The sequence below is a fragment of the Rhinatrema bivittatum genome, chromosome 4 (assembly GCF_901001135.1).
Source record: "Rhinatrema bivittatum chromosome 4, aRhiBiv1.1, whole genome shotgun sequence".
Taxonomy (NCBI): domain Eukaryota; kingdom Metazoa; phylum Chordata; class Amphibia; order Gymnophiona; family Rhinatrematidae; genus Rhinatrema; species Rhinatrema bivittatum.
The window spans coordinates 220,089,641-220,105,418 of NC_042618.1; the positions used below are offsets into that span (position 1 = coordinate 220,089,641).

General features: G+C 43.3%; 1 protein-coding gene across 3 annotated transcripts in view; it reads right to left on the bottom strand.

The window, feature by feature from the left end:
• GAS2L3 (growth arrest specific 2 like 3) overlaps positions 1-15,778 on the bottom strand; it is an 88,352-nt gene that overhangs the window by 21,787 nt on the left and 50,787 nt on the right. For all 3 annotated transcript variants that reach the window (XM_029599723.1, XM_029599724.1, XM_029599725.1), the window contains one exon: positions 8,436-8,577. In XM_029599723.1, the coding sequence (XP_029455583.1) occupies positions 8,436-8,577 (142 nt within the window). The remainder of the gene's footprint in view (positions 1-8,435; positions 8,578-15,778) is intronic.

Consider the following 15,778-nt stretch of genomic DNA (forward strand, 5'->3'; position numbering starts at 1 on the left):
CTGAGGGCCCAGGATATGCTGAGAGCAAGAGCCATCATATACTCATATAGGTACAGAAACATGGGGAGTTATCTGCTCTTAGGATGAATAAAAAAAACCATAACAGCAGGTAGTCCAATAGACTAAATTGCTTCACTGAATGATAAAATGAGTAATCAGCAAGCAAATATGGAATTACCTAAACTTAAATTAACTTTACTTAGCGATGCAAGGAAATTTAATTAATTATATAATGAATAGGAACATTTTCTTAACAAGCTGTTACAGAATTCATTCCATCTAGATAAACTTGGCAGCTGCTGGTCACAAGGTTACAGCTGAGTTTGAAGCAGATTTTGCCTTTATACCCATTAAAACTCATCAAAAAAACAGAACAAGGTTTGTTTGCATAGCATGCCAAAGCACATAGCAATTAAAAATAGAAGGTCCTTATTAGTGCTCAGAAACTGAATGATCTTGTAATTTAGCAGTCATGCATGTAACTAATAAGAGAAGGGATTTCCCTCATTTTTAATTCAATAATCATCCTTTCATTCAGTGCATGACTCACTCTTCCTGTTCCCGAACCGCTAGATCTCACAGGTCTTGCACTTGTTCTTGGCATTGTTCCACTATAAAAAGAGACAGCACGTGCTATGTCATGCTACTGTTTCTCTTTTATAACCCCTAATGACTGGAAATATGAGCTTTTTTTTTGTTTAGACTTTTTCAAGTTAAAAATGCTCTCTCCTACTAGAAATTAAACTGTGAATTTACTTTTTTGGAAGTTATAAGTAAAAAAAAAAAATTAAGCAATAATGTGTAAAAGACTCAGTCAAATCAAACTGATTCTTGGAAGAAAAGTCAACTCAAGTCAGTCTGACTAGATGACTGGTTATTCTAGTGGGTAAATCCCCCACCCTCATTTGAGAATTATATGCCAAAAAACAAAAAAGTCTGGAAAAAAAAATCAGCCCCCGAGTATTTAATAGCACAGTGGTTCCCCAATTATTTTTTTCATGAGAGACTGGCATCTAACTGCATGTCCCAGATCCTTTTCATTTTTTCCTGGTCTATCAGAACCTCAGCGAAGTAAAAAACTTGTATCTTTGAGGACCTTAAGATACTAACATTTCTTCAAGAATATAAGAAACTGAACCAGTCTGGTAGTTCAATGCCAAAGTGCCATGCAGAGAACCGGTATTCAATTCTTGGGTCCGATATTTGCTCCCCAGTCTGGCCAGGACTGGAGATGCACAGAAGCGGTGTTCATAGACCCAAGGAAGAGAGGGAATGTCCATCTTTGCTCAACAATGATGCCTAATGGCCAGACTTAAGGTCCACATTAGTCACATTCCAGAGAAAGCTATAGTTTGTGGCCCCTGACCATGGCCTGTCACTACAATGGCTGGGCTGAGTTGGGACTGGGTTTGGGGAAAACCAATGGGTAGTGTAAATGAAGGCTCATGGCACTGTTGCTCAGAAGAGATCAGCTTCAACTGAGCTAAAAGCCCAAAGGAGCTTCAGGAAACTGCTGGGCAAAAAAAGCCAAAAACCTTCATATGCTAACGATTCTAACTTCTGAAATGTCCCTGCTGTCTGATTGTTATGATATATGAAATAAACTGGTGTGGCTTTTCTGAAATAAAATGTTTCATGAATTGCTGCTTCCCAGGGGTCTCATGGTTATATTTCATAAATAAATGGGCCTTGTTTGGTAATAAAATGGAATACTTTTTCTGGCTTTGGTTTAAAAATGACTCACTATGACAACTGGGCTGAGGGATATGAACTAGGGTAAAACCCTAGGAAATTACAAATGAAAGCTCCAGGTGCCATAGCCAGCAGAGGCTGGATCCAACTGAGCTGGAAGCCCAAAAAAAAAAAAGAAAAAAGGGAGGAGGAACCTGCTAGAAGAAAGTAAAAATCCTCCTTTGGGGGGTTGTTTTAATTAATTATTTTTTGCTTTCATTGTCAACTGAATTATCTAAAGCTAAGTTTCTACATACTACTGCTTCAAGTTTGTAACTCTTCAGACCATATTTAATTTTTAGTATTTACTAAAAGGAGAAATGTTTTCTATAAATCCTGCTATACCAGTCCAGCCAAGACAAGTGGGTTGTGTCCACCTACCAGCAGATGGAAGCAGAGAACACAGTTTTCCTTGGCAACATTGCCACTACTTTAGAGGCAATTCAGCGTAGTATTTATGGTGACGCCCCCTCGAAGCTTTGGGCTGACTCCATCTGCTGGATTGGGGACATAACCCACTGTCTGGACTGATCCAGGTACGTACAGGGAATGGAAAATTCACTCCATTACAACACACATGTATAGGCCAAAAAATCTGACGCCTAGACTTCCCCTTTCCTTAAAATGCCCTAACTTCTCAGGAAGGTCCTGGACTAGTGTAGCAAGATTCATGGAAAAAAAATTAAACAGGTTAAAATTTCTCTTTCCATTTCACCCTGCTACACCAGTCCAGCTAAGAGAAGTAGAAAGTACCAACGCCTATCTAGGCTGGGATGGAGGAAGTTAAGGCTGCGTCCTTCACAAACACATCCAATCTGCAATGCTTAGCAAAAGGAATGCAAGGACGACAAAGTAGCTACCTTACAAATATCCACCAACACTAGAGAGAGTTTTTCCGTTCAGAAAGAACACAAATTATGCTCAGAGGTCACCAAGTGCCTGAGATTAAGGATGAAAGATTGTGTCCTCGATTCACCTACCCAGAGTAACTTTAGAGGTTGCCTCACAGCTACACAGTAGGGAAGGGTATTCAGGAGAAGCAAAATAGGAAATTAGATGAAATTTCCTATTGCGTTATCAAAGTGAAACGATTGATAATCTGAAGAAGTTTCGTTGGTTTTCACATTTCATTTGAAAACAAAATTGATCCATCTGGCCTAGGCCCAGGCCCCAAAATGGGGCCTCGCTTATGGAATAGGCAGAGACCCAAAGCAAGGACCTTGGCCTAGGCCAAAGCAAGACACCAGGGCCTGGGCTTGGATCTAGGCCAGAGGCAAGGGGCTTTGCCTAGACACAGGCCGCAGCCCGACATACGAACCGTGGCCTAAGCCTGAGCACAACACCAGGGTCTTGGCTGAGGCCCAAGCCCAATGCCAGGCCCTTGACCTAGACTCCAAAAATGTATTAAAAAAAAAAAAAAAAAAATTAAAAATGCACCTGCTCCAGGGATCCAATGTAGCAGTCCAGGCACAGGCCCGAGGCTGGGTCATTATGCCTGGGCCTGTGCCTAGCCTGGAGCCCAAGATCAGGCTCAACACTGCGATTTGGTCTGGAGACCGGGTCTCGACACAGGGGCATCAGCCCAGACCCAAGCCTGACACCATAACCCAACTAGGCGGCCAGGTCTCAATACCAGGGCCTCAGCTAGGGCCTGACAGCACAATCCGACCCAGAGACCAGGTCCTGATGCCAGGCCTCAGCCCAACCCAGGCCTGATACTTCGACTCAACCCGGAAGGCCAGGGCCTGATGCTGTGACCTGACCCAGAGATTGGGTCTAACTCTGGGGGCTCTGTCCAGACCCAGAGGGCAGGTTCCAATTCCTGGCCTGGTGCTGCAACCCAATCTGGTGCAACTCTAGCAAATGGCATCATTCGGCTTTCGAGCGTCAAAGAAAGACGACGAAGAAGAGGAGCTCCCGGTCAGGTTCTGGCATTGGGCCTGGGTCTGGGTCAAGGCCAAGGCCCAGACGTCAGATCCTGGCCTTAAAGCCTGGGCCTTGCCTAGGGTGTAGACAGAGTTTGCGGTGACCTACTGTTGCCTTGGTCTATCCAAGGTGAAGAACCATTCTGATGCTTAGGCCCAGGCTGAAACCTCAGCCTTGCATAGGCCTAGGTCATGGTAGGTTTCTCCAGTCTCGGCCTATGCCATAAGCAAGGCCCAGGCTTTGGATCCCCCTCCCCCTACACCAGGTAAAGTGGGGGCTGGGGAGGATCCTGGCCCCCCCCCTTTTTTTTTTTTTTTTTGAGGGGAGGGTTGTTTAAAAAAAAAAAAACCAAAACATTTAAACAAAATAAATTTGATGAAACAATTTGTAGAAAATCAAGCCCCCGAAAATGAAAACATTTCTCTTCTTCCCACCCCTCTATGCAGATCTCCAAACCAGTCTATCCAACTTACAGAAATGATTAGCAACATCCAAATATCTAACAAACATCTAAAAATCTCAACAATTTTCATAGATACTCCTCTTTACAGAAAGCCGGCAAATAAACGGAGGTAGAAATGAGGGCACAATACAAAGAGCTATGAATCTGCAGCAAAATTCAACAGTCCCCTGCAGGAAAGAGCTTGAAGCTCCAAAATACACCAGGTGGAACGGACTACCACTAAGAAAACTGCTTTCAAGGAAATATCCTTAAGTGAAGCAGTTTTCAAAGGAAGACGCAACCAATGTTTTCAGGAACAAATTGGAGATCCCACTGAGGGATTGTTGTCCTAAAAGATGGTCACAATCTTTTTACCCCTTTAAGGAAGCGAGACAGGAAGATACTGATACTGCTATCTGAATAGGAAGATACCCAAATCCCCTGGATTCTATCCCTGAAACAGGAGGTAGCTGCTACCTGAACTTTCAAAGAGTTCAGGGCCAGTTCTTTTTCCAAGACTAAGTAGAGAAAGAATAAAATAGAAGGGATATCCAAATGCCAAGGAAAGAGCAAGCAATCTCCACAAAACAAAGAAGTGCCAACAAACCTAAATATAAGTCAGAGACGTTGAAGTCTTATGGGCCTTCAATAAGATGGAAATCACTGAAGAATACCCTTTTTTCCCTCAAGTGCAACCTTTCAAAAGCTAGGTCTTAAGAAAAACAGAACAGTATTCTCCATAAAAACTGGATCCTGAACCAAACAACCCACCAGCATCTGGAAGAAGATGACAGTAGTCAATTTGGAGCCTTATCAGATCCACATACATGGCCTCCTTGACCAGTCCGGAGCCACAGTTGTGCTCACTTCCTCTATCCTGCACAGAGTCTGGTCTATTAGAGGCCAAGGTGGGACTACATAAAGTAGATCCCCTTTTGGCCAAGGATGAATCAGGGCATCTATTCCTTTCACTCTGCTTTCCCTGCAATGACTGAAAAACCACCAAACCTTGGCATTCTTGCAAGTTACTATCAGTACATACCCATGTGAGGTATGTACCTCTGGTGCACTATTTGCCTAGGACTAAAAGGTTCCTGCTCAGGATGTCAGCATGCACGTTCTTGTGGCCTGAAAGTTGAGTTGCTGTCAAAAGCAGCAGAATCTCCTCTGCACAAAAGGAAAAAGATGACTTCTAGGTCCTCCTTGCCTATTCACATATGCCCCTGCTGCGGCATTGTCAAAAGAGGCCTCTGACTGCCTTTCCCTTGATTAGCGGGAGAAAATGCTGAAGAGCCAGTCTTACTGTCCTGTTTTCTAGCCTATTGATGGCCCATAAGGCTTCTTCTGGAGACCAGAGCTCCTGGGCTGATCTAGAAAATGTGCCACCCATCCCCAACAGACTCGCTTCTAGCTTAATTAATATGAGGGAGGCTCCAAACTTGCACCTTTCAACAGGTATTGAGGAACTGATAACTAAAGACGACTGCACCTAAACAGCCACAGATAGAGGAAGGCAGTACTTATAATCCTGTGTCTGATGTGATCAATGAGATAGGATGGAGACTGAAGTGATCTCATGTAAGCCCTGGTCCAAGGGACCAGATTCAAGGTGACTGCCATCTAGCTGAGCAGCTGAAGTTAATCCCAGGCTCTATGTACCCTTAGAACTCTGCCCCAAAAAGAAGTTTTCCTTTAAAGGGCAGTTTGCCTAACCGACTTAGATCACGAATCCACTACCCAGCTGCAGAGCCAGAGAAGCCTCCTGGCCACTACGGCAGAAGCCACTGATTTAGAGGCAATCCAGAGTAACTCAATCAGAATATCAGCCAATTCCATCTTAACTGCCTCATCACTTTCCTGGAGTTACTAAATCCAGTGCAAAAAGGGCCTATGCCACCAAACCATCACAAACACAAATTTGGACAGCAAGAACCACTGAAGTATATACATGCTTCAACAGCACCTCAATCTTCCAATCTTGAGACTCCTTTAGAGAAGTGTTACTTTTCAATGGGATTGTGGTCCACCTAGTTATAGCTATGACAAGAGTCCACCCTAGGCATTGTAAATAAGCATTGAATTGCTTTTTAAGGAAAGGGGTACAGCTTATTAAAATACTTCTCTCCCGAGGCCATTCTCAGGGTACGTCCATTCTTCCATGTTTGAATGAAGAGGAAAGGCTTTCATGGACTTGCGAACACCTTTAATAATGGGATCTGAACTGGAGCCTCCTCCATTTTAGGATCCTCTATGTGCAGTGCAGAAACCACCTGATCAATAAGCAGCACAATTTCATCCCTATAAAATAAGTGAATTACGGCATCATCTTCTCTGTCAGTAGTGAGTTCCCCTTTGTCCACCAAAGCACCACTAACAGAACCTGGCATATCTTGCACCTCCTCTGGAACAGATAAGAGCAACCCCACTGTCCACCTGAATCTTTTACTGGGGAACTGGTCACTAGGCTGTGATTTAGAAGCAAGCCCTAAGCACTCTAAAAACCTTCTCTTGCCTTTAGGTTCTTAAATTGCACAGGAGGCCTGGTGCAGGAATTCAAAGAACTCAAGAGAAAAATCATCTTCACGGAGAGGGTGGTGGATGCCTGGAATGTGCTTCCAGAGGAAGTGGTGAAGACTAAAACTGGGAAGGATTTCAAAGGGGCATGGGATAAACACTGGAACCCTAAAGGCTAGAGGATGGGAATAAATAAAAAAGCTTGGGAGTAACCTGCACGGAGCAGCAGTTACTACCTTGGGAAGCTTGCTGGGCAGACTAGATGTACCATTTTGGTCTTTCTGCCATCATTACTATGTTACCATGTTACATCTACCCCCTGACCAGCAGGAGCCTGCTTAAATATCGCTCCTACGGGAGCTAAAACCAGAGGATCCTTGTACCACATCAGAAAGCAGCAGCACATAAGCATCCATGGGGAAGAATCCAACATAGCGGCTGCTCCAACCAAAATGGCCACTTCTCCCAAAGTGTGCACCAATCAAGGGGGAAAGAAAAGAAACCTCCCCCTGCAGCAAGAAAAACCATGGTCAACATTCCCAAGGCCTTATATCTCACCAGGAACCTCTCCTGCCCGGACGCAAGCCATAAAAGTGCAGCCCCATGGCAGAAGCAGAGCTCCTGCAGGCTCCACAGCAGCAGCCATGCTCACTTGTCCATGAGTGAGCCCAGCACCTTCCCTCACCCCCCCCCCCCTCCAAGGCTGCACAGCAAGATCCTCCAAATGGCTCAACACACATCCTCCGAATGCACTTACCCTTGAGTAGTGCTGACTAACTCAACACCATAAAACTGTTTAAAAACAAACACAACCATCCTATAATCATCAGTTCTGGACCATACCTGGGAGAGGAGGGAAGAGAAGGAAAAGGAGCAAGGAAGAGGCAGAGTTTCAAATTCTGCTCTTTTTTTTTTATATAAATTATTGCCAAGGGAGAATGAAGCCATACACAGTCCAACGTCAAGGGAACTCCTTGAAACGTGGTAAATGTGCGGTGGCTATTCCCTGGGACAGCCCTTATTATGACTATCCCAGTGCGGGCGGATCCAGACCTACATGAGGAGCATTAAATGACTGAGATAAGAACCAGCACAAAGGTGACAACTGTATGGTGGGTCGGATAAGACACCGGGGAGAGCATAAGAAGCACATGAAAACAAAACAAAAATCTTAAAAATAAATATACATAAAAAATGGTTTTGAATAAAATAAATTGAAGAATAAACCACGGTGGCTAAGCACTGGGATAGTCATAATAAGGGCTGACCCATGGAATAGCCACCTCACGTTTACCACGTTTCAAGGCGTTCCCTTGACGTTGGACTGTGTATGATTTCTGGATAGAGGGAACGAGGTTTTGTTGGTGATAAGGGAGAATAAAGAGCAAAATACCCACCCCCCCCCCCGGCCTCTATCAAGTCTGGCACTAGGAATCCTCTCAGACTAACTTGCCTGGGCATACCAGGGTCCTGGCCCTATTACACCATCAGTGCTTGGAGGAGAAATCCTGCTGTACCACCAAGTTCCTACCATCTGCTGCAGGCAGAGAATATGGAGTTGTTCATGTGCTGCACCCCCTCTAAGTAGCTGCAATGTCGTGACCAAGGAAAACTGTGTTCTCTGCTTCCATCTGCTGGTAGGGGGGGGGCCATAACCCATTTGTTTCAACCGGACTGGTGCAGCAGGATAAAAACGGAATGTAACTTTCTTTCATGCAAAAGCATAAAAACAGGGGAACCATACCAAGGCTGTTATTCAAACAAATAAGGAAATAGAAGGCAGAAAAATAATTACAGAAACAATTATCAAACAAAAAGTTACCTAAACCTTCAGATTCAAAAAGGTAAGTCTCATCAACTCCAATACTCCTGCACCAGCGCAGGAAGTTGGCTGTATTATCTCGAGCAAAAAAGGATCCTGAGGGAGCATCTTTCTTGCATGGAACTTTCCTCATAGGAAAATGCTAGAAGAAATCCAAAATTATTGTAAGATAATTATCTAACATAATATGCAGATCCCGACATCCTGTGGTCATGCACAAGTCTGTACATTTTAATTGCAGAACTTATTAATGAAAACGCCATACTAACAAGTTACTCTGTCCAGTATAGTAGACAAATTTCACTATTATTTGCAACACTTCAATTCTTTTTACCTAGAAGTTGCAACTGGATTTATAATAGACAGTAGTATAAATCTGTACTTCTGTATTACACAGATTATTGTTGTATTTTTGGTATAACTAAGAATATACATTTATATCAACAGTAGGGAAACCACATTTCCTGAATGCTAACTAATACACTAGAACAGTGGTTTTCAGCAGAGTCCCAAAGTGACCCACATATGGTTTGGTTTTCTGGCTATCCACACACAATATACAGTGAAATATGCTTGCAGATATTGGAAATTTAAAAAAAAAAAAAAAGCAAACCAGCTAGGGTGCTAAAGAGAATGGATTGAGAACCCACAATTAAGCTCTGGAATTTTTTGCCAGAGGATGTGGTTAGTGCAGTTAGTGTAGCTGGGTTTAAAAAAGGTTTGGAGAAGAAGTCCATTAATTGCTGTTCATCAAGGTGATTTAGGAATAACCACTATTACTGGCAGCAGTAGCATGGGATCTACTTAGTGTTTGGGTAATTGTCAGGTACTTGTAGCCTGGATTGACCACTGTTGGAAACAGGATGCTGGGCTTGTTGGACCCTTGGTCTGACCCAGTATGGAAATTTCTTACGTTCTTAACCACTGCACTAGAACAATCAAGTCATGCTAGCTTGAGTCCAGTTCTCTGCTCTGATTGATCAAGAGCTGACCAATCCCTACCTACTGCGTTTCAGCCCAGAAAACCACTGCCCTTTAGCCATTTTTCCCTCCCTCACAGTGTATGTATATAGATTACATATTTCAGATTTAATCTGTAAAGAAATTATAGTAATTTTTTTGAGATTTAAACTGTGGGGAGCAAATTTCAATTAGATGAAGTAAAATAAATAAAAGTTACACTGAAGCAGTAAGTAAAAGCTGTAATGAATGTAATTATCTCTTAAATACTAAGAAAATTTTTCAAAAGATCAATAACCGCTTATTATTTAAGGTTTTTATATACCGGCAATCATGAGCACATATCTTGCTGGTTTACATGAAACGGGGGTGCATTAATAAACATCAATTAATTGATCAAAACTGAATTTCTAAATTTTGCACTTTATTTTATTAAATCTATAAGTTCTTCTATTTAAAGCACTTCACATAGGGCATTAAAATGTATAAATGTTCTCAGAGAGGGGTAGGGGATGCCCCTGGAGGTTGGAGAGGGCCACTCTTCCCTTGAAAGCCAGAGATGGGTTGGGGATCCCAGAAATTGCAAAGTCCTAAAACTGGCTCTCCTATTGCATCTCTGCACTCCTCTCTCCCCCCCCCCCCCCCCCCCAGCATTCACCTCCCTCTCTCTGAAGTACTGATACCCCAGCATAGCATCTAACACCATAGCTACCCTTCCCCTCCCCCAGCAACATATCCTCTCCCCCCCCCCCCCCCCCCCCCAATCACTGGTGTTGGCTTCGGGCTCTGATACATAAGGTACATGCTGCATGTTCCCCTCAGCCTTAGTCCTTCAGTAAAATGGTAAAGTAACAAGTACAGCACCAAGTTGCCTTGGCTCCCCCACTCTATAGGCAACAGTCCAGTGGAATCACTATGGCCATGTCAGCACTTCTGTGAAGACTGCGTCTACACAAGTAATAGCTGCCAGCGTCAATTCAGGCTGGGTCACACGACCAGTCTTCAAAATTTGGCATCCTTACCTCCTAACTACCTGGCCCATAGCAAAATCCAGGTCTGACTTCACAAAATTAAACCAAAAAAAAAACAAAAAACAACTGTACAAGATAGTGAAAGCAGCTATACTATACAAAGTGAGAATGAGACAGATTAGTGACATTGGAAGAAATGAGATAAGGCAGACAAAGGATAGAGAATGAATCAGGTTTTTGTATAATAATTTCTTGAAAACAGACAAGATGGGAGAAAACTTAACGGTACATCAGTGTGAAACTAGGAAAATTCAGGTTGGTAGGAACTAAGTCTTACACACAGAAAAAAAATAGATTTTTAAGCTGAGACCACAACTGTGTGTGACTCATGCAGGAAGAAAATTTTAAAGAACTAACAAGAGAACAGTCACTTACCAATTCGGCAGTTTGTCATGTGCTTGACTAAAATATATTTTATGAAGGAGGGAAGAAGCAGGGCATTAATTTCTTGTTTTATGATACTAGACAGACTATGGTAGGCTATGGTATTTTATCCTCACAAATCAGTCAGGACAATTTAGGATAAACCATATATAGCTACCTGGCCCATATCTATCTATACACACACACACACAATGATATATATCTATCTCTATATAGATAGATATAGTGTATAGATAAAGTGTATTAAAGGTTATTACTGTATATAAGATGTTGAAAGAGCAAAACAGCATATTTTCTTTTGCAGATATGAAATGAGATTGGTGAATCAGAGGTGTGTCATACATCCTGATGTGCATTACTGAACATAGAAACATGACAGCAGAAAAAAAAAAAAAAAAACCAACTGTACAGCCCATGCAGTTTGCTCATCCGTCCATTTAATTTAGCATCACTTCCTTAGAGATCATCTATATTTATCCCATGCTTTCTTGAATTCAGATACTGTTTGTTTCCACCATTTTCACTAGGAGGCTGTTCCATGCATCCACCAACCTCTCTGTAAAGAAATATTTTCTAAGATTAATCCTGAATCTACTCCCTTTTGACCTCATCTCATGACCCCTATTCTAGAGCCTCCTTTCCACTGAAAAAAAGCTCACCTCCTGTGCATAGAAACCTGAGATATTTGAATGTCTATCTTATCTCCCTACCTTGCTTTTAGAACGAACAGCACTGACCATTTTAGTAGCCACCCTCTGGAACTCCATCCTGTTTATATCCTTTTGAAGGTGCGGTCTCCAAAACTGTACACAATATTCCAAATGAGGTCTCAGATCTATACAGGGGCAATCTCTCCCTTTTTCTCTGACCATTCCTCTCCCTATGCAGCCAAACATCTTTCTGGCTTTTATCGTCGCTCTATGCACCTGTGTGGCCACTTTAAGATCAGAAACAATTACCCCCAGATCCCTTGCTTCCTTTGGGGCAGATGCAATATTATTCACGGAAAGCAGGCGCTGACTTTTTGGCACCCGCTTTCTTAAACGCACGCATGGTGCCCGCAAGGGGGGTGCCATGCACATCGCAAATTAAGGGGTCGCGCTAGCAAGGAGGCACTAGGGTCGCTAGCGCGACCTTAGCGTCTCCTTGCTAACGCGACCCCGCAGTTACCGGCGGTCTGCCGGTTATGAACATAGACATTGAGCTTATCGGCGGTCTTCAAAGCGGCCAGCAGAGATTTTTTTTTCCTTTTTAAAAAAGTACAGAAAAGGAGTTTTTTCTGCTCCAGGCAAGCATTAGTAGCCGAGCGATAATTGTGCATCTGAGACACACATTTATTTTTTTGCATTTGGAGTGAATGAGTAATAGCCTCATTCACATGCATTTGCATGTGATGAGTGCAAACTTATTCACTCCGCATCGGACAGGCATTAAATAGGCGCTAATCCCCCTACTGCATTAGGGGGTGGATTAGCGCCTATTTAACCCGCATCTGACAGCAGGTTAAACAGTGCGCTCAGCTGAGCATACTGTATTGCATCAGCCCTTTATGTTTAGAAGAATTTCACCTCCAATACTGTATCTTTCCTTAGGTTTTGCAACCTAAATGCATTCCTCTGCATTTTTTTTTAGCATTAAATCTTAGCTACCAGACCTTAGAACATTCCTCGAGCTTTGCTAGATCCTTCCTCATGTTTCCTGGCTATTCACCCTGTTACAGATTTTGGTATCAGCAAAAAGACAAAACCTCTATCATCAACCCTTCCATTAGATCGATCACAAAAAATGTTGAAAAGATCCAATCCAAGGATAGATTTCTGAGGCACCCTACTAGTAGCAACTCCCTCCTCAGAGAAAGCAGATTTGCTTACCTATCTCAGAGGACAGCAGGATGTTAGTCCTCACACATGGGCGATATCAGACTGAGCCCAGACACAAAAAACTTATGTCAAAGTTTTTAGAACTTTGGCCAGCCACATTGAGCATGCTCAGTATGCTCTATAACCACACATCCACACAGAATTCTTCTTCAGTTACAAAATAGAATTAAAATAAAGTAAAAAAAATAAGAGAAACCCCAACCATGCAGGGTGGTGGGCAGATTTCTTAAGCACTAATCCTACTGTCCTCTGAGAACATCTGAGGTAAGCAACTCTGTTTTCTCCAAGGGCCCGCAGGATGGTAGTCCTCACACATGGGTGAATCCCTAGCTACAGTTTGTCCCCCAACATAAAAGGGGACCGTCTAATACCCTACCAGGTGCCAATGGGCACAACAATGGTATTGCTGATAACAAGAAGGGGGGGGGGGGGGGGGGGGGAAGACAGCCTAAACCCAAACAATGGGCCCTAAGCAGGAGAAAGTTGGGTTCTACGCTTCAAACAAGTTCCAAAGGATAGATTGGCCAAACCTAATGTCACGGCGGCCATCCCTATCCATGGAATAGTGAGATGCGAATATGTGGAGAGAACTCCACATCACAGTCTTGCAGATCTCCATTAGGACTACTCACAAGTGGGCCACAGACACTGCCATGGCTCAAGCAGAGCGAGCCTCGACATGGCCCCCAAGATGTAGTCCCACTTAGGTGTAGCAGAAGGAAATGCAATCTGCTAACCAATTCGATAGTGTCTGTTTGGATTCGGCAGTGCTCAACCTATTTTTATTAGAAGAAACAAGTTGGGTGGACTTTCTATAGGCTTCGGACTACTCCAGATAGATTTGCGGATGATACAAAATTATTCAGAGTAGTTAAATCACAAGCAGACTGTGATACATTACAGGAGGACCTTGCAAGACTGGAAGATTGGGCATCCAAATGGCAGATGAAATTTAATGTGGACAAGTGCAAGGTGTTGCATATAGGGAAAAATAACCCTAGCTGTAGTTACACGATGTTAGGTTCCATATTAGGAGCTACCACCCAAGAAAGAGATCTAGGCGTCATAGTAGATAATACATTGAAATCGTCAGCTCAGTGTGCTGCAGCAGTCAAAAAAGCAAATAAAATGTTAGGAATTATTAGGAAGGGAATGGTTAATAAAACGGAAAATGTCATAATGCCTCTATATCGCTCCATGGTGAGACCACACCTTGAATACTGTGTACAATTCTGGTCGCCGTATCTCAAAAAAGATATAGTTGCAATGGAGAAGGTACAGAGAAGGGCAACCAAAATGATAAAGGGGATGGAACAGCTCCCCTATGAGGAAAGGCTGAAGAGGTTAGGGCTGTTCAGCTTGGAGAAGAGACGGCTGAGGGGGGATATCATAGAGGTCTTTAAGATCATGAGAGGTCTTGAACGAGTAGATGTGACTCGGTTATTTACACTTTCGAATAATAGAAGGACTAGGGGGCATTCCATGAAGTTAGCAAGTAGCACATTTAAGACTAATCGGAGAAAATTCTTTCACTCAACGCACAATAAATCTCTGGAATTTGTTGCCAGAGGATGTGGTTAGTGCAGTTAGTGTAGCTGGGTTCAAAAAAGGTTTGGATAAGTTCTTGGAAGAGAAGTCCATTAACTGCTATTAATCAAGTTTACTTAGGGAATAGTCACTGCTATTAATTGCATCAGTAGCATGGGAACTTCTAGGTGTTTGGGTAATTGCCAGGTTCTTGTGGCCTGGTTTGGCCTCTGTTGGAAACAGGATGCTGGGCTTGATGGACCCTTGGTCTGACCCAGCATGGCAAGTTCTTATGTTCTTATGTTCTTATGACTAAAGCTCTCTTGCAGTCCAAACTATACAGGGCTTGTTCGCCTTGGTGCGAATGGGGCATAGGAAAGAATATTGGTAGGACAAGGGACTGGTTAAGATGGAAATCCATCTCCACCTTAGGCAGGAAGTTAAGGTGCAAACACAAGAACTCTCTATCATGGAAAAACTTAGTGTAAGGTGAATAAGTCCCTAAGGCCTGGAACTTAACTCTGTGCACTGACATGACACCACCAAAAATATGACCTTCCAGGTCAGATACTACAGGTCACAGGAGCGCAGCAGCTCAAAGAAGCTTTCATCAGCTGAGTTAATACCACGTTGACACAGCAGGAGGCTTCAAATGAAGCAGACCCCGCATAAAGTGTACAACTATAGGCTGTACAGAGATGGGTGCACTATTTACGCCATGGTGGTATGTGCCAATTGCACTCAGATGAACTCTAATAAAGTTAGTCTTTAAGATCGTTTCCGTTAGGTGTAGAAAGTAGTCAAGCAGTTTGTTTTTTTTAAGGGGGGGGGGGGAGGGAGGAGAAAGGATCTAGGGACTTCTGTTCACACATGGAAAACCTCCTCTATTTCAGTCAGTAGGACTGTCTAGTGGAAGGCTACCAAGACTCGACATATCCTCTGACAGATCGAGTGGATGAAGAATTACCCTCTTAATATCCAGTCTGTGAGCGACAGGACTTGAAGATTGGGATGCCGCAACCTGCCTCGATGTGTGATGAGACCTGGTGAAGTCCCCAGACTGATCAATTTTCGGAGTTATCTATAGCCCCCTTGTCATTGCAAAGCTTCAAGAGAGTCTTCGCTACCAGTGGAGTCTGAGGATACATGTACACAAGATCCTTGCCCCAATCTTAGGCGAGGACGCCTGATGCTGGTGTCTTGTATAGGGAACAGAAATGAGGAACCTTCCTGTTCCAAGGTGCTGGAAAGCCCAGATGTGGATCTATTTGCAAGAAGTGCAAGATCTGATTTGCAACTCCTTGGTCCAGAAATCATTCATGGGGTCTGAAGGCACGACTCAGTCTGTCCACTACCACAATCTCCATTCCGGAAGGTATATGACTGAGTACCATCCCATGAGAGAAAGCCCAGCTGAACCGCTTCCTGAAACAGGAGGTATGAACCCGCACCTCTCTGCTTGTTAACATACCACATTGCTACTTGGTTGTTGGTTTGAATCAGGACATCTTTGTTGGACAACTGATCTCTGAAAGCCCCCAGTGCATACCTGAATGCCCGG